The sequence below is a fragment of the Chiloscyllium punctatum genome, chromosome 7, assembly GCF_047496795.1.
Source record: "Chiloscyllium punctatum isolate Juve2018m chromosome 7, sChiPun1.3, whole genome shotgun sequence".
In the NCBI taxonomy this organism is placed as follows: Eukaryota; Metazoa; Chordata; class Chondrichthyes; order Orectolobiformes; family Hemiscylliidae; genus Chiloscyllium; species Chiloscyllium punctatum.
Genome location: NC_092745.1, coordinates 27,553,812 through 27,572,785, shown reverse-complemented (window position 1 = coordinate 27,572,785; position 18,974 = coordinate 27,553,812). Strand labels below are relative to the sequence as shown.

Here is an 18,974-nt window from a genome sequence, read left to right as displayed (position 1 = left end):
TTAAATACCTTCCCATACTGTCTGTTCCTATCTCTCCCCATGGCTATGGTCAGTGTTACTGAAATGCTCTCCCACTGAGAGATCTGACATGTGGCCTGGTTCGTTGCCCAGCACCAAATCCAATATGGCCTCCTCCCTCGTCAGTCTGCCTACATGTTGAGTCAGGAATCCTTCCTGGACACACCTGACAAAATCGGCTCCATCTAGATCATCTGCACTGAGGAGGTTCCAATCAATATTGGGAAAGTTGAAGTCACCCATAACAACAACTCTGTTACATCTGCACCTTTCCAAGATCTGCTGTCCAATCTTCCAATCTGTTCTTCCATCTCTCTGCTGCTATCGGGGCATCTATAGAAAACACCCAATAAAGTGACTGCTCCTTTCCTGTTCCTGACTCCCACCCACACTGACTCAGTAGACAAACCCTCCTCAACAACCTCCTTTTCTGCAGCTGTGATGATGCACCTTCTGATTAACAGTGCTACTCCCCCTCCTCTTTTTTCGCCGTCCCTGTTCTTTTTAAAAGATCTAAACCCTGGAACACCCAGCAACCATTCCTGTCCCTGTGAAATCCATGTCTCTGTTATGACCACAGCATTGTAGTTCCAAGTACTGATCCATGCTGTAAGTTTATCACTCTTATTCCTGACACTCCTTGCATTGAAACAGACACATTTTAACCCGTCCTTTTGCCCTATCAACTGTGTATCCTTTCTGGCAGACTCTCTGTATTCTACTTCTGCCAATTCAGCAACTGCCCTCTCCTCTGATCTGTATCTCTGGTTCCCATCCCCCTGCCAAACTAGTTTAAATTCTCCAGAAGTGCTCTAGCGAATCTCCTGCCCAGGATATTAGTGTCCCTGCAGCTTAAGTGACACCTGTCTTTCATGTACAGGCCCCACCTTCTGCAATGATCTACATATCTGATCAAGATCTTGCTGCATACCCAAAAACCTCCCTCACTGTCCACAATACCACCCATTTTAGTGTCATCTGCAAACTTACTAACCATATCTCTTAGGTTTTCATCTACACCATTTGTATAAATAATGAATAATAATGGATCCAGTGGTACACTGCTGGTCACAGGCTTCCAATGTGAAAAACAACCCTCTACCATCCTGTTAAAAATCAAACAACAACGGGTAATCGTCCAACAGGTTTAATTGGAAGCACTAGCTTTCAGAGCGCTGCTTCTTCTTCAGGTGGTTGTGGAGGGTACAATTGTAAGACACAGAATTTATAGCAAAGTTTACAGCGTGCTGTAACTGAAATTATACATTGAAAAATACCTTGATTGTTTGTAATGTCTCTCATCTGTTAGAATGATCATGTTAGTTTCTATCACCCCCTTCTGTCTTCTACTGTTAAGCCAGTTTTTTTATCCATCCAGCTAGCTCTCCCTGGATCCTGAGAGATTTAACTTTGCTCCAGAACCTACCATGCGGTACTTTGTCTAAAGTCCTGATGAAGGGCTCAATTTTCCTGCTCCTCAGAGGCTGCTTAACCTGCTGTGCTTTTCCAGCACCAAACTCTCAACTCTGATCTCCAGCATCTGCAGTTCTCACTTTGGCCTCCATATAAACAATATCGACTGCACTGCCCTCCTTTACTTTCTTGATCACCCCTTCACAAAAGCTCAGTCAAATTTGTGAGACATGATTTCCCATTCACAAAGCCCTGCTGACTGTTAAATGAGTCCTTGCTGCTCCAAGTGCCTGTGGATCCTGTCTCTCAGAATCCCCTCTAGCAACTTAACCACCACAGACATTAGGCTCACTGGTCTGCAGTTCCCCGGCATTTCCCTGCAGCTTTTCTTAAATAGTTGCACAACATAAGCTATTCTCCAATCTTCAGGCACTTCATCTGTGGCTATTGATGATAAAAAAAAACTCTGCTGGGGCACTGCAATTTCCTCCCTAGCCTCCCACAAAGCCCTGGGATGCACTTCATCTGGTCCCAGGGATTTATCTATCTAAATGCATTTTAAGAATTCTAGCACCACATATTTTGTAATGTGGACACTTTTCAAGACTTCACTATTTATTTTCCCAAATTCCCTAGCATCCATGCCTTTCTTGAGGGTAAGTACTGATGAGAAATATTCATTTTGGATCTCACCCATCTCTTTTATGCCTCCGCATATGTAACTGACCTTGTTGATCTTTAAGAAGTCATATTCTCTCCGTTACTAATCTTTTGACCTTTATGTACTTGTTGAATCTTTTTGGATTCTCCTTTACCTTATCTACCAAAGCCATCTCATGTCCTGTTTTAACCCTCATGATTTCTCACTTAAGTGTACTCTGACACCCTCGAACTTCTCAAGGAATTCACTTGATCTATGTATTTCCATATCCACATTGTAACTGTTTTGAATGGGTCAGTTGTATTGCTGCATTGGCATATCTGAATTAAGATCCCACTGATATCTACCACTAATATTTAAATAGTACAATTAACAAAATGAATCGTCATGAGCTGTTTTACAGGAGCATTTTCAAAGTGGAATCTGGCACTGAACCATATAAGTTATTAGATATATTAGCTTTTAGGTATGTTAAAGGAAGAAAGTGAGGTGGAGAGACAGGTGTCACAAAGGGATTTAGAGTGTGGGGTTTATGCAGCTGAATTGCAATCAACAATGTTGGAGATGCAAAAGAGTCCAGAATGAAAGGAGTGCACAGATGAGAGGTTTAGAGCTGGAGGATATTCCAGAGATGGGGAGTGAGGCCTTGATGGGATCTAAAAAAACAAATCTGAGAAATTTAAAATCGAGACATGGCTTAACCTAGAGTCAGTGTAGGAAAGAACGTGAAGACCAATCGAGAATTCATTCAGATAATCAAGTCTTGTGGTAATAAAGCCAGGATGTGGATTACAATAATAGATGAGCTGAAACAGGACAAGTAGTCAAACTGAGGTGGAAATCGATGTCTTTATAGATATATGAATAAGGTTGGAAGTTCATTTCAGTTCGATGTAATAGCACAAAATGGCTTCATCTTATTGTTGCTAGGGCAGTGGATGGAGTTGGTAGTTAGGGAATGTGGTTTGGAGTGGGGACTGAAAGTGTTAGGTTCTTTTCCTGAGGTTTCACACATGACATGCAATTCACACACACCAACTTCTGCAAACAATTAAAGTTTATTAAAGCCTGTACAAGCTAGGTGACCCCCTTTAACACTCTTTGCATGGCGTGCAAAATCAAGTCAGAAGAGACACCGAACAAAGGAAACACATCCCCTTTTATATAGGTCAGTTGGTAATGCTCACAGATACTCTGGCCACTGCCCTATTTCTTCCCCGCCCCATAACTACATGTTACCCCAGGTACAATGGTAGGATGAAATAGTCCTCAGACATAATGCTAATGTAAATGCCCTAATCCTAAGGAATCGTTATGCAGACTATTTCCTCACAATGTAGGCGTAACTTCGGGGCGACCCTGCAAACGGGTTTTGGCTCCGCTACTTCCCCAGGCAATGTAGGTGTGATAGACTTCAGCATCAGGGAGGATCATGCAAGCGTGCCTGACTAGGGGATGGCTTTGAAAGTATTTCTGAATGGAAGGGGCTGAATGATAGTTTCATTTGATAATCGTAGGAGAGTAGTAGCAAATGACCGTTGAAATGGAGTGGGAGTCATCTGCCTTCCTACATGTATGTCATCCCCACCCACGTCCAGAATGTTCAGTCAGTGCAGTTTACCCCATTAATGTTACGTTAATGTCCAGAGTGATAGTCCAATTTAATCTTTTAACATTATTTAAGCAATACTCCAATCTTGCCAATATTTAACGAGAGGAAATTGCTGCTCAGTCAGATAAGCAATCTGGTAATTTATTCCTCATTGACTGAACTGACACAGTGACTTTCCTTAAATAATTTCCAGTCAAATCTACATATAGTCTTCATTCTTCTGTGAAGCCAGTGTGCTCCTTGTTTTTGGTTTGTTCTGAAATGATAAGGCAGCTCCTCATCTGAACCAGATAGAGTTGCATTTTCCATCAGGGTTGAAATTGTGGCTATTCATTATGAGTATTATTCTTTTGAGATAGTTTTGGAGGCCTTATCAATATCTTGCCAAACTGAAGTGGCACTGCAGATCCAGGCAGCTCTTTCTAGAAAACCAGACTAGAACAGGGGTGATGTTACAAAGTCAATTGTGGTCACCCATTCAGTCTTCCTGACGTTCACCTGAAGATTCTTCGGACCAAAAATCGTGAAAGGATGTCGAGGACCTAACTTGACAAAATAATAAACCCAAAGTAGACAGTTCAGGATCTTCATCCCTTACTCCCACCACTGCCATGACCCCCCTCCATTACCATTACTTAGTAAAAGAACCAAGTAATTTCCTTTGTGACAAATATATGTCCAGCCCAAGGAACCCATTACCACATTTTTATCTCGCATTATCTTCTTAAGGGCTTGAAGAGATGGGCAGACAGAGGTTAAAGATTGGTTTGACAGAGTCAAGACAATTAATGTGCTGGTCAGAGTTTTATTCCAGCTCCCAGTAGACCCTTAAACAAATTAAACTCCGATTACTTGTTCCCGAATATACCTAATCAAGTGCTCAACCAATTATCCCTTAACTAGTATATAACCATCAGTGATTCCTTACAGGGCAGCAGTGTTGCCATTGGTCAGTGATGCTCTCATCCATCAACGAATTAGAATCATGTCCTGTGCCAACTTTTTCCTTACATCCATAATAATAGAAATTATCAGTGTAAATGCTTTGTGTTGTAATAATGCCTACCTACCAGTGGAGGCACTGTAATAACAGTTTTGCCTTCCAGATACTCAAAAGAAATAGGAGCAGGAGTAGGCCACCTGGTCCATTGCGGCTGCTCGCCATTCAATAAGATCATCGCTGATCTTTCTTGCGGATCCAGTTCCACTCACCCACCTACTCATCATAACCCTTAATTTCGTTACTGTTCAAAAGTCTAGTTATCTTTGTCCTAAAAAAATTCAATGAGGTAGCCCCAACTGCTTCGCTTTTGGGTGAAGAAATTTCTCCTCTACTCAGTCCTAAGTCTGCACCAGTATGCTTGGTTTAAGTGACTGGCGTGTAAGGGCATCGATACTTCCAAGTATATCACTGTTTAAACAATACTCTGCCATTCTGGTTTTCCTACCACAGTGGATAACTATGTTATACTGCATGTGTCACGTTTGCTCACTCAACTTGTCAAAATTATCCTGATGCCTCGCTACCTCCTCCTCACAATCCCACCTGTGTCACCAGCAAACATGGAAATAGGAACATTTAATTCACTTATCCAAACTGTTGACATACATTGTAAATAGTTGAGGCCTAAACATTGATCCCTGTGCCCCACTACTCACAGCTTTTCACTCTGTAGAAGGCTAACTTATTCCTACTGTTTACTGTCTGCCTACTACCTCAATTATATGTGCTTTAGTCTTAAACAGTAAGCTCTTACATGGAAATTATGCTGAAAATCTAAATAAAGATTCTGCAGTTCTCCCTTATCTGTTCTACTCACTGGAACCTCAAAAAAGCTTAAGGTTTGTCAAACATGATTTCCTTTTCAGTTATCTATATTGACTGTGTCTAATCGCATTGACATTTTCTAAGTGCCCAGTTATTGCATCCTTTATAGTAGACTAGCATTTTACTTTGCAGACTAACTGGATTATTACTCACTTTTCTCTACCTTCCAACCTTTTTTAAACAGTGGGTTACATTTGCCACCCTCCAATTCAACCTGGAGACAACAAATGCGTCCAGAGTATCCATAGACACCTCCTTTAGTAACCTGGAGATTGTCAGGCCTTGGGGATTTATCAGCTTTCATTACCATTGATTTCTCCAGCACTATTTAAATTAATTATTAATTTCTTCCACTTCCTCCTTCCCAATGGACCCTTAGTTCCCTAGCATTTTGGAAGTTAATTGTGCTGCCTTCTGTGAAAACAGAACTAAAGTAGTTATTTAATTGCTCTGTCATTTCCTTGTCAATTCCCACACTGTTAAGGACCTACATTTGTCTTCGTGATCGTTTTTTTCCCCACATATTTGTAGCAGCTCTTAACAGTTGCATTTATGTTCCTTTCCAGTTTATTCTTATTTCTCTCCTCTTGGTCCTCTTTTGCTGAAACTGTTCCCAATTCTCAAGTTTGGCACTTTTTCTAGTAACTTTGTGACTCCTCTTTGGATCTATACTATCCCTAATTTCTTTTATTAGCTATTTGTATCTTGTAATTTTGCACCAGATAGAAATGTGCAACTGGTGCAATGCATGCATTTATTCCTTAAAAGTGTATCTACTATCATGCCTTTTAATGATGCTGCCTAATCTATTATAACCAACTGAGAGTATGGTTCTCCTCATGGGAGAGTCTAGGATCAGGGGTATTGTCTCAGTGTGAAGGGCCGTCAATTTAAGACTAAAATGAGGAACTGTGTCCTCATTGGAACTCCTTACCACAGAGCTATGGGGGGCAGAGTCCTTATCTATATTAGGGGCTGAGATAGATTCTTGACCATTACCAGAATAAAGGGTTGTGGAGAAAATGAAGGAGGCTGGATGTGAGGGGTATTGGATCAGCCACGATCCCAATGAAAGGCTCAAGGGTCTATTCCTGCTCCAATTTCTTGGGTTTTATAGAGAGGCTCAATAATGCCAGATGTGAAAGTATAATTTCCATCGCTTTGTATTCCAGCTGACATGAGATGAATGTTAATATTCCAATAGCCTGTGAGCTGATTATCAGTATTTCCTGTAAGTAGACCCCCACTCTCTCCTCACTTCCAATTCTCAGCTTCATGCTGTTTCAGAAATGCAGTGATGTATCTTGGGCCGAAAGTGAGTGAGCTCATCTTTTCCAACAATTTATTTCAACTGCTGCAGTTTTGCCCACTTGTTTAGCTTGTTAGTGTCTTGTTACAGAAATACTTCCTTTGGCCATCCACACAATTGTGTTACTGGAAAATGAAGATATACAGCTCCATATTCTTTTATATAAGCCAAGAGATATAGCGAAAAGCTGATCAAATTCCATGGAGATACTGAGAGTCACATTCTGTCAATTTGACTATGTGCGCTATCAATTCTGGAGTGCCAGTTAACTTGGTTGGCTGGACAACGGGTGACTATACCTTTAATTAATTCCCTATTTATGTCAATTAGTTGCCTCCAATTCCATGAGCTGATGGTCTGCAATGCAGAATCACAATGCATTCTGAAGGTCCATGTTGGTAATATCCCCAGACATTCCCTTATTGACCACGTCAATGGTTTCTTAAAATATTCAACTCTGTTTAAATGCGATCCACCCATTGCAAATCTATACAGCCTCCCTCTCTGCTCAGTTCCTATTTGTCTTTGTGTTGAGTCACTTTGCACCCACGAGCAGATTCTAGAAACTTGACTTCACATCCTTTGGGGAAATTATAGCATGTCCTGTGTGACACTGTCTTTCCAATGGTCTTCACACCTCTCCTGCCTTACTGAAGGGTGTATAGAAATCCCTGAGCTTGTGACATAATGACTCACTATGACCTTTCCAGTACAGAAATCTACTGTTTGGAGATCCCAATTGTCTGGAAGGTTTTTAGAGCAGACACAGGGCACACAATAGAACTTAGAACATTATAGCGCAGTACAGGCCTTTTAGCCCTAGATGTTGTGGCGAACTGTGGAACCAGGCTGAAGCCAATCTAACCTACACTATTCCATTCTCATCCACATGCCATTTAAATACCCATAAAGTTGGTGAGTCTACAACTGTTGCAGTGTGCTCCACGCCCCTACTACTCTGGGTAAAGAAACTACCTCTGACGTCTGTCCTATATCTATCACCCCTCCATTTAAATCTGTCCCCTCGTGGTGGCCATCACCATCTAGGAAAATGGCTCTCACTGTCCACCCTCTCAAACCCTGATTATGTTATACATCTCAATTAAGTCACCTCTCAACCGTCTCTCTAACTCACAACATTGTTTTAGTGCACTATTTTGGGAGAGGAAACATGCAGTATTTTGATAAATGAAACAATTTTTATTCCTGCTTTAAAATATTTTGTCTTTTTTAAGGGCATCAAATAAATATTTATTCACAATGCTTTCTGGTTAAGCGAATGGTTTTCAACTTCCGTTTTGGTTAAGGAATCCTCCAGTATATTGTGAAATTCGGTGGAACTTACACCCTTCCTCCTTATTTCCCATTATATAAAGCAAATACAAAACAAGACTGCACATCAGTTGATGGAAGTGCAAACACTTTTTAGGGATTAATGTTATTATTAAATTTTATTAAATGCATTTTGCAGCAAACATTCATTGGATTTTCTTTATTGGTGACTTTACTGGGGTTTGTGTGGGCTGACAGCAGCTCCCTTTAATAGACTCTCTGGTGGTTGTAGCACTGTCACTGAGACCAAGCTTCGCTAGAGCCCAGCATGTGAGTGCAGAGAGTTGGAACGCTAATGGAAAATTTGAAACTGGGTGCACGGAAAGTTTGAGCAGTTTGAACGTTAGTGTAGAAAGTGTTCGAACAGTTTGAAAAGTAAGTGCAGAGTGTGTGTTTGAGCAGTTTGAGTGTGTTCAAGTTGTTTGGAGATAATGTGACTTTTAATTTTTTGGGGGGGAAAACCCTGTAATGGTGAGAGAAACACCCAAACAGAGAGTCTGAAATTTATGTGTAATTTCTTTTAGGAATGCATTTGTTTAACTCTGAGATTATGGGGAACCCTGTTTGAATGAACCTGGGTTAGACCATTCTGGTGTAATTCTAGAATTTATTTTGGTGTCAGATCTGACATCAGCCTACACTTTGGGGATGATAGATTATTGTGTTGGCAAAATCTCCAACTTGTTTCCACCTTTGACGCATATGTTAAATCAGTGCTGATCGGAACCTGTTTTCCTTATTCTGTATCCCTCGATATCCTTCCCAACAAACCTGTGCCAGTCTGCGCTCAAAGTTTCCATGAATCCCCTATAACTGTAGCTTTTTGTCAGAGAATGGTCTGGTTTCAGACTACCTTGTGTGAAAAGGTACTCCCTGACATCAGCCCTGATTTTCCTGCCTCTAGTTTTAAAGTGATACATGGTTTTTAACTGTCCCACCAGAGAAAATCTTTGCTGACCTTCCATCCAAGCAACAAAAGTTATGGTCATAAACACCACAGTCTGATCACCACTATACTCAACAGTATATGGGCCTAGGTATGTGAGTAACCCACATAATTTAACCCTTTCAATCCTGGGGAATCTGTTCTGCACCCCCTCCAAGGTCAGTATCTTCTTCATGAGGTGTGGAGGCCAGAACTGAACCCAGAATTCCAGGTGGGAGTCTAAACAAATTTGCAAAGTAACCTTGTAGAAGAGAGCATTGCAATTGCAGCAGACAAGTTAAATTTGCGTGCTTCCCCTGCATTTTCTCCAGGTCAGCCGCATCCTGTACAGTTTTGCCACTGCTTTTCGTCGATCTTCTAAACAATCGACAGAAGTGAAAGACATGTGCGATGCCAGTCCTGAGAAGGACACCTACAACTTCACTGTCTCTCTTGAAGTGAAGGAAGATGATGGAAAAGGCAATTTCAGGTGAGAATTTGAAGGATAGGCAGTTTCAAAGTGGGAGCAGGGGTACTTTGGTTCAGAGACCCCCTCCACCAAATCTTTAAAGGTATGGTGCAGTGAGAGTTATTTGTAATACTGCATTGCCATTCCATCATTAATGAGTCTTAAGGTTTTCCTCGACCTATATTCAGTGCATTTTGCAGCCTGTCGAAGCAGTTTATGATTCCTTAGAAGTGTAGTTGCAGTTATAATACAACAAGCCCAGCAGTTAATTATTGCAAATACACCCAAACAGCAATGAAATAAATGACCAGATCATCTATATGAATTAAGATGGCTGAGCAATAATTTTGGATGGACATTAGGGAGAACCAGCTGCTCGCATAATGTGGACATGTCATGAAAAATCCCCCACTAAAATAACGTAATGGGGGATTTTTCCATTCTTCCAAGAGGACAGACGGTACCTCAGTTCAGTTTCCAACAGTGGAGAATTTGAGGGATGGGTGCAAATGTATAACTCCTCTTCAGTAGAGTGTCAGCCGAGATTTTAGTGTGAAGTAATGTTTTGAAATTAATAATTCTTAATGATAGAATCCAGTTGCTTTAGGGCCAACCCTTATCTTTTAACACCAATTTGTATTAGAATAAGATCCTGGACAACGGAAATCATTCTAATTAAGAAAACTAGTTCAAAAGGCAATGTTATACATGAGTAGGTACAAATTACTGCAGATGTTGGAATCTGTACCGAAAACAACAAATGTTGGAGATCACAGTGGGTCAGGCAAGAAGGGAGAGAAGGCAAGCTAGCATTTCGAGTCTAGTTGACTCTTCATTGGAACTGAAGTGAAGTGTGGAGGGGCAGCATCTATGCTATAGCTTTGTGTGTGTGGGGGAGGGTGTAGAGTGGTAGTGGGGGAGGGTGTGGAGTGCTAGTGGAGAAAAGATTTTGATAGTTCAGATTAAGCGATCAGATCACTTAATCTGAAGTGTCAGCATCTTTCCTCTTCTCTCTTCACCCCCCCCCCCCAGTCCCCGTCCCCGGACTCTGCACCCACTCCCAACTATAGCATAAAGGCTGCCGCTTCCACACTTAGCTCTGATGAAGAGCCATCTCGATTTGAAATGTTAGATTGCTCCCTGTTCATGGATACTGTCTGACCTGCTGTGATCTCCAGCATTTGTTGTTTTCAATGTTATATATGACATGTTGGTGATTCTCTTTGTGTCTGATGCAGGGGAGAGGACGTTGCTTTGATCCTTTCTGAAGTGACCTCTTTCAGTTGTTTCACGAGTGAACTAACATTCATGGCATGTGCACACCTTGCAATCTCTGCTCTTATGGTAAATTACCTTTACTCGTGTTGTTATGACAAGCGAAGCAAGAAACTAAAATAATTACTACTCTCTTCACAGTGCTGTACCGAAAGACAGAGAGAAACTGTATTTTAAGTTGCGACAGGGGATAGAGAAGAAATTGATCATCACTGTGCAGCAAACATCGAATTGTGAACTTGCTGTTGAGCGGTATGCTTATTAACTTACTTTTTTGAAATAAGGCCTTTAAGTAGATTGAAAACATCTACTTTGTCGGGAAGTTGACAGACTTTCTCTGGTTTTATAACCTTTGTCAGCCTCACGTGTGATGATATTGTATGAAGTCTCCTCCTGCCTATGTGTTTGTTCTTCATGGGCATGGCCTGACTAAAAATGAGCGGGCTAATTGACTGATCCATCCTTCCTGGCACCCAAACAGCTGCAGTATAGGTTACGAGTTAGCTCATGCTGTGTGAACTGTGAATGATTATGTTTCCTCCTAGCCCCTCATATCCCTTGCACAACATGGTGATTTGCGACATTGCTGGTCTGGTTGAGGTCAGGTGATCCAGCGGCTTCTGGAATTGAGCTTCATATGTACTTGAGCCTGGCCTGTGCAGCATTACAGCTTTAACCAATGGAGCTACAAGTGTGCCAACTGTTCAAAATTTTCAGAATGTATTTTCCTAGCTTGTCAGGACATTTCAGCTGAGGCTTGCTGACCAGAGTCATTGATTCAGTTGGTACTTAGTTGACGGACCTTGGTATGGGACTGCAGCTGCCCTTGATATCCCTGCATTAGGGAGGAAAGCTTCACCTAGGGTCTTCACTTTCAATTGCTCTTCAACTATATCTGTTCATGTCATATGAATACTATGCACTCTTGCATATGTCCTGTACCCAGATCAGCTGCTGCTTGTTAAGTCCTCTTTGGTGATAGACTTTAATGTTGTATGAGTGTGAAAGTTTCCTGGGTGCCATCCGAACAGTTACTGGGACTACCCTATTTGCGCTGTCCAGTGCGAGATTGTTCCAGTACTTTAGAGTCCACATAAAGAATTTCCTACAATCAATTTGATTTACTCTCTGAATTAATACACCTGTAATCTCAATATTTAAAAGCACTCTGGCAAAATGAGATGCAGTCGAGAAATCCTCTTTGAAGCTGATTATTCTTTCCCTCTGGGTTTAAAATTAAATTTATTCAGAACTTCAATTGAAGCTATTCACTAACCTAATTAAGTGCTCTTTCCCAAATGGATTTGTTAAAAATATACTTTGGGGGGTGGGGGGGGTTCCTAGAGAGTGTGGAATGTGTTCTGAGATGACTGTACTCACACTTGCTCTGCAATGAGTCAATATGACGCACACGATAACATTTATAACTTAGTTTACGTTTTGTTTTCAGAGGTTTGTGTAAAAGTTTTCAATAGAATGCGGTTTCCAGGACACACTTTTCAACGAACTGCCCCTAAATTAATCTTTCAATTGAATTATAATCATTAGCTTTATTAAAATATGTACTTGCCTTTCTTATGGCCTTCATTATACTCCTCACACATCAGGTAGCAGCAGAAGAAATTATTGTGGTTTAAGGGTAAGTCGGCTGAGATTGCACCACATGAATGTAGATCATAGGAGAGAGGGATAAAGAAAATATTTTGATTTTTACAGTGCCTTCTCATATTCTCAGGATGACTGAGTGTCCTGCCTATCCAATTAATCACTTCTTAAAATTTCATCAGCTGTCTTTCATGTAAATGTACAAGATCTTAAAATTGAGATAGAAGTTAAATCTGATTTGGTTGTTGAATTTGGGAGAGGGATGTTTCCCATTCAGACCAACCAGTTCACGTTCCACCTATCCATTCTCATCTAAATTTAGTATCATAACCTTCGATAACCTTCTCCATCATGTGCCTATGTAGCCTCCTCTGAAATATATCAATTCGATTCACTTCTCTTCAACCATGCCCCGTGAAATCAAATGTTTCCTACATTGTCAGCTTCCTTTTTGGAAGGTGGTGGTTTGTGCCATCGCCATCAACTCTGTCTCCTCTGTTGTGTTCATGCTCTGCAGGGAAACTGTAATGTCTGGTTCAGGGCTTAAGTCTGAGCAAAATGTGTAGAAACCCCAAATATCAGGGATCCACCCCTTAGTCTCTCCTGGTGAGTGAAAAGAGCACAAGACACCATGTTTAGCAATAGGTTTGTTCTAGGAGTTGCTGGAAAACTGACGTATGTAGACATGAATCAGCCGTTGGGCTCCATTTCAGATTTCGTTGTCAGAGTTTTACTCCCTCAGCCTTCAGTCAATCCATCCACTGGAGATATCCTCCAGGCACTGAGGCTATTCGTTCATATTTGGAGTTGGCTTTGAGAGTGTCAAGGTCTGTCCACATGCTAGTGATCTAACATGTTGCCATCCTGGGGACCAAACCACCTCGAGGTTCCGCTGGGAGCTGTGAGGGGCCCATTTTCCACATTGTCACAAGGAGGTGATGGCGAAGTTAAGAAAGACTGTGTCCTGAGACGGACAGACTTAGATATTTTTCCCACTTTGCTATTAAGCTGTGGGAAACAAGCTAGTACGCACAAGCAGAGGTCATGCTAACTCCCTTCGTCCGCACACAAGATGGATCACATTGACCTGTTCTAATAGCCAATGGCATCAAAAGGTAAGGAACTAAGGGTTGTGTAGGGTATTCAGATGCAGGACTCATTGAATGGTGGATTGTTAGAAAGGCTGAATGAGTGCCACTGTTTCTTGTGTAACCACTGTGAAGGGACATTAAGAATTCCCACAGTGTGTAAAGATTTTGCCATGGCGTGATCATTTTGATCTCTGCTACTTCTGTTTACAGACTATTTGTACTCACCTGACGTGGACTAAATCCTGATTTTTCAGCAAACTTTGCTATCTGTCATTAGATGCAGCAGTCCTTTCAGATGTGGCAGGGCCAGTTGTGTGTTGAAATGCTGTTTTAATAATCTGTGCCACAACTTACTGGAATAGTGCATTGGAAATTGAATCCACTTTTCCTGTAGTCAGCAGTAACGTTAAAAGTTAATGAAATTATCAAAAATCTCATTTTAAGAATAAGTACAGATCTTGCTCAGATTCCTTCAGTAATGATAAGAATAACCCCTAGCTTTAACAAAAACAGTAAAAGAGCAGGATTTCTAATTTTTGTATTTCAAAAACTTCACCCCTTTTATAAATTATCCTCACACAAAAATATCACAAGTTGGGGAAAGTAAAGGACAGCACAGTTCTGTATCACCAGTTCAAATGTCAAATAAGGTGGATTGGTTTCACTATCCTTTTGATTCTTTACTGATACCTCAATGTTACCTGCACGGTGGTGATCAGTCTGTAGATCAGTGGTGGCTTGGCTGAACCCATTGTCTTTTTTTGTCATCTTTGGATCTAAGTATTGTTTCTTTGTGTAGCCAAATGCAGTGTTTCTGTATTTGTTTTGATTCAAAATTGGAGAAGCCAATATAACAGAGAAAAGGGAGAGAGAAAAATTGGTAGTCATCTTCTGGAGATTGCCTTTCTATTTCACTCCCTCACATTCTGTGTTAAACAGCATTTTGACCATTCAGAGGGTCGTTACTATGCTGAGCTCTCCTGAACCCATGACAAACTGTTCCACTTTGTCTGGACTCACTCTCTCCACATATATCAGTTAGTTTCCCTTGATTCCACAAAGCTGCAAACAAATCCTTGTATATTCCCCACTTTTTAAAACAGTGTACATCTTCTCATTTTCAATCCATCGTCTAAAATATAGTAAATCTAGAAGATCAGACTGCACCCACCAAACATCACACTTCCGGTCCCTTCTACACCCTGACCCGCTTTCATTTCGTTATGTGTCACATAAATCAGAAGATTGATTATTATCCAGTCTGTGAAGAGGAAAATCTGTCTCTGAATTATCACCTCAAGAACGATCAGCTGCTGGTATTTGAAAAAGACAAATGTTTTCCTCCTAAATGATTTAACTCTCGTTGGATTATAACCCCTTGTTCTGGCCTTGAGAGCATATGGGTTTTCTCTTTTTTTAACCTAATCAAATCTCTGAGTCATTTAACCAATGTGCTCAAAAATCCCCTTAATCCTGAATACTAAGTAAATCCCAGTTTATTCTAAACAATTGTTCGTAATTTAATCCTTTCACTCAGTTTAGATTAGATTAGATTACTTACAGTGTGGAAACAGGCCCTTCGGCCCAACAAGTCCACACTGACCCGCCGAAGCGCAACCCACCCATACCCCTACATTCACCCCTTACCTAACACTACGGGCAATTTAGCAATGGCCAATTCACCTGACTTGCACATCTTTGGACTGTGGGAGGAAACTCACGCAGACACAGGGAGAACGTGCAAACTCCACACAGTCAGTCGCCTGAGGCAGGAATTGAACCCAGGTCTCTGGTGCTGTGAGGCAGCAGTGCTAACCACTGTGCCACCGTGCCCCCCTGTTTAATTTAAGAAAATCTGAATAATAGTATACCATTACAACTGAGATTGAGGACTGCACTGATTCCATTCCTGTCCCACTTCTCCACTGGTCCTAACAAATTTTATATATAATCAGGGTGATAATTAGGCCAGTTACACAAGTTTTAAACTGTGGCTAGTTTCAGATTACAAACAAGTCAGCCAGGTTTCCTGTGAAAACTAACAAATTTATTTTGAATAAAACTTGCTCAAGCAAGCATACAAAGATTGTTGGCAGAAAAAAAGGATTAGACTGTGAGATCATAAATATGAGATATTCCAAATGGCATAATTCATTAGAAAGTTATGGTAAACAGATAACCAAAGATTGGATACCCCAAATGCATGTCAAACAGCAAATATTCCTTCTCTGCGCTGAACTATTACTGGTGCAGAGCTTCTCCTGAGCACCATGCCTCCCAAGACTTGCCCTGAAGCCTCACTCCACAAAGATATACAACTGCTCTAGGACTTGACTGGGCCCCCTGTGCACAGAAACTGTATAGTTCAATTTTCTAACTATAATTAATTCGTCATAAGGAGGGGATGTTTGCCAATGATTGCATAATGTTCAGCACCATTTGTGACTACTCAAATACCGAAGCAATCCATAATCAAATGCAATAAGATCTGGACAGGCTTGGGCTGAAAAGTGGCAATTAACTGTTTAATGTTAATCATGGGATAATGGAAGGTAAATCTTTAATTCTGTATTACTTAATTTCCACCACTAGATGTCATCCTGGTCAGAGGAAATCACAGTAATCAATGTAGTCGGATATGAAATTGAGCTGTTTCTGATTTGCCAGCTTCACAACTTTTTGCTGATAATGCAAGCGATGGTTTGAACTTGTGATTGAAAATGTTAACTGATATTAGAGTGGGATGTGGCTGTGATTGAGTTGTTGAAGTGACAAAAAAAAACACACCTTATGACCGAAAGTAGGCGATATCCTTCATCACTCGTGCGTAGGTACAGATTTTGTCATACAATTTGACAGTGTGAAGCATTTAGGCCTCATGTTTCCTGCTGTGTGTGAAGTGTCGACTGATGTGTAGTATTTTGCCTTTTGCAGATGTTTTGGCATGCTCCTTAGTCCAGGGAAAAATGTGCGGAACAGCGACATGCATTTGCTTGACATGGTGAGTTTGGTGGATAAACAGTTTTATCTTTGAAGTTGTGATAAATGGCTGAACAGACGTAGGTCAAGGAGGATTCTGCAGTTGGTGGCAAAGGCTGACACGCTAACTCAATAAGCTCCTTTCTTTTGAATTTGTTTATGGTGGGGATGGGTGGTGTTGCTGGCTAGGCCAGCGGTTATTGCACATGCCAGCTGTTAAATGTCAGCCACATTGCTGTGGGTCTATGCGTGAGTCAGACCAGTAAGGATGGCAGCTTTCCTTCCCCCGAGGGCATTAAAGATCCAGATGAATCCAGGGGGCCACTAACAATAGTCACATGACTGTCATGAGGCTAGCATTTTATTCTAGATTTATATTCAGTTCAAGTTTCACCGTCTGCTCTGGTGGATATTAAACCCTTGTCCCCAGAATCTTCTCTTGGATTTCTGGATTAATAGGCAAAAGTGAGGACTGCAGATACTGGAAACCCTCCTCAGATGCTGCCTGACCTGCTGTGCTTTTCCAGCACCACTCTAATCTAATTTCTGGATTAATAGTCCAGTGACATTAGCACCAAGCCATAACCACCTCTAGTTCGATGATATTTTGTGAAATAAGGTGATGTGAACACTACAGCTGATAGTATTCCTGCCTTTTGAATTAGAAGGTTTGGGCTCATGCCCCACTACAGAGGCTCAAACACATTATGTAATCTAGACCAGCTTTACAGCAAAGCATTGAGGGAATGCAATACCGTCAGAAGTGCTATCTTTCTAATGATTTGTTAAGCTGATTTCTCGTCAGCTCCCTCAAGTGAATTTAAAAGGTTCCATGGCATTGTTTAGAGCAGGAGAGTTCTTCCCTATGTCCTAGCTAATGCTTGTCCTTCAAGCCATCATTAAAGACACATTATCTCTTCAATATCATGTTACCTGTGCAATCCTGCTGCATGTGGTTTGACAGCACATTCTCTACATTTCAGTAGAGACTGCATTTTTTAAAAAAAAGCAACAGTAGCTGTGAAGTGCTTTGGGATGTTCTCAGGAAGTTGTTGTGTTTCCTATATTTGTAACTAAATCAGCACCACAGTAGAGGACAGGATGAATCATGACCGAAAACAGGCAGGGTGACAGCTCTGGATGACGTCAGCATAAACAAACACCAACTGTGTGGAAGTAAGCCCCTGTCAAAGGACAGGGGCTGTCACACCACCTCACAGGGATTGAGACCTTCCAGACCTCCAACCAGTGAAATCCTCCTATTTACAAAACAAGAGCTTATATTCTGACCTAAACTGCAGAGACGTTAAACAAATATTATATGTCTGACACAAATGTCACTTGTATGACTAATGTATTGGTGACTGACCGGCACATTAACAATTTTTAAAAAAGTGTCCAAGTTTCATTCTGGGTTCTCACCTGACAGCTTGCACCATTATCTGGAATCATAATGATTGTCCAATGGATGCAGATTAGCATTGCAGGTACAGCAAGTATTTTGGAAGGGAAATGACAGGCTGGCATTATTGGAAGGGGTCTGGAGTACAAGAATAAGAAAGTCTTGCTGGAAATGCATGATGGTAGTGATTTGGTGACACCACACCCTCGAGTCTCGCTCCTTGAATCATGGTGTATCTGTGTAAAACTTCAAAGGCCTGATGCTGTTTTGAGGAACATATTTTCTGGGACTTGACAAAGTATCTGCCTCCTTTCTGGCTGCTCATTTTGTTCTGTTTTTATTCAGGAATCCATGGGAAAGAGTGTTGATGGCAAGTCCTATGTAATCACAGGAATATGGAACCCTAGTGGTCCTGCATTTCAGGCTCTAAATGAGGAGACTCCTAAAGGTATTTTTCAGTTCAAAATTACTTGTTTAATCTACCAACTGAAATGGGCAATCAGTGATTGAGGAAGGGGCTTTGTGAGGGTGACGTTTCCTTACTGACTAAAGAGGAGATAGTGCTTGGATGAGATTTCTCTGGAACTGAAGGAAGCACAAAGTGGAGGAGAGGTCGTAATGGGCTGTATGTTGATGACAGAGTAAAAGAGACTGAGTGGAAATAGGGTATTCTCGGAAAGAGGAAACCTGGGTTATGGACGGTCTGGACACAGTTGGAGAGCAGAAGTAAGGAAAAACTGTGATGGGAAAAACATTCTAAGTTGAATTGTTTCCCACATTGGTGTGTCGTCATTGCTTGTTATAGAAGCTTAAGCTTTGGATGGATTATTAACTAAATCCGTTCAAGGCCGGTAAATGCTGCGTAATAAAGCTGGAAAGTATAACTGCATGTTGACAACAATCTGTGGAAAAGCAGAGAGGTTGGGATCACGAGGCTCGGGCTTGCGGAATAGGCTAGAGTATGATGGAAAGGACCAACGCAGTGTTATTGTTTACCTTAATTGGGTTGAAAAGGGGGTGGTGGTACAGTTGCGTAGAGTCCTGGTTAAGTTCCA

At 41.2% G+C, this 18,974-nt stretch overlaps 1 protein-coding gene across 3 annotated transcripts in view; it reads left to right on the top strand.

The window, feature by feature from the left end:
* Positions 1-18,974, top strand: part of LOC140479548 (rab GTPase-activating protein 1-like) — a 506,221-nt gene that overhangs the window by 98,610 nt on the left and 388,637 nt on the right. For all 3 annotated transcript variants that reach the window (XM_072573350.1, XM_072573351.1, XM_072573352.1), the window contains 4 exons: positions 9,431-9,588; positions 10,984-11,094; positions 16,473-16,539; positions 18,265-18,367. In XM_072573350.1, coding sequence (XP_072429451.1) covers positions 9,431-9,588; positions 10,984-11,094; positions 16,473-16,539; positions 18,265-18,367 — 439 coding nt within the window. The remainder of the gene's footprint in view (positions 1-9,430; positions 9,589-10,983; positions 11,095-16,472; positions 16,540-18,264; positions 18,368-18,974) is intronic.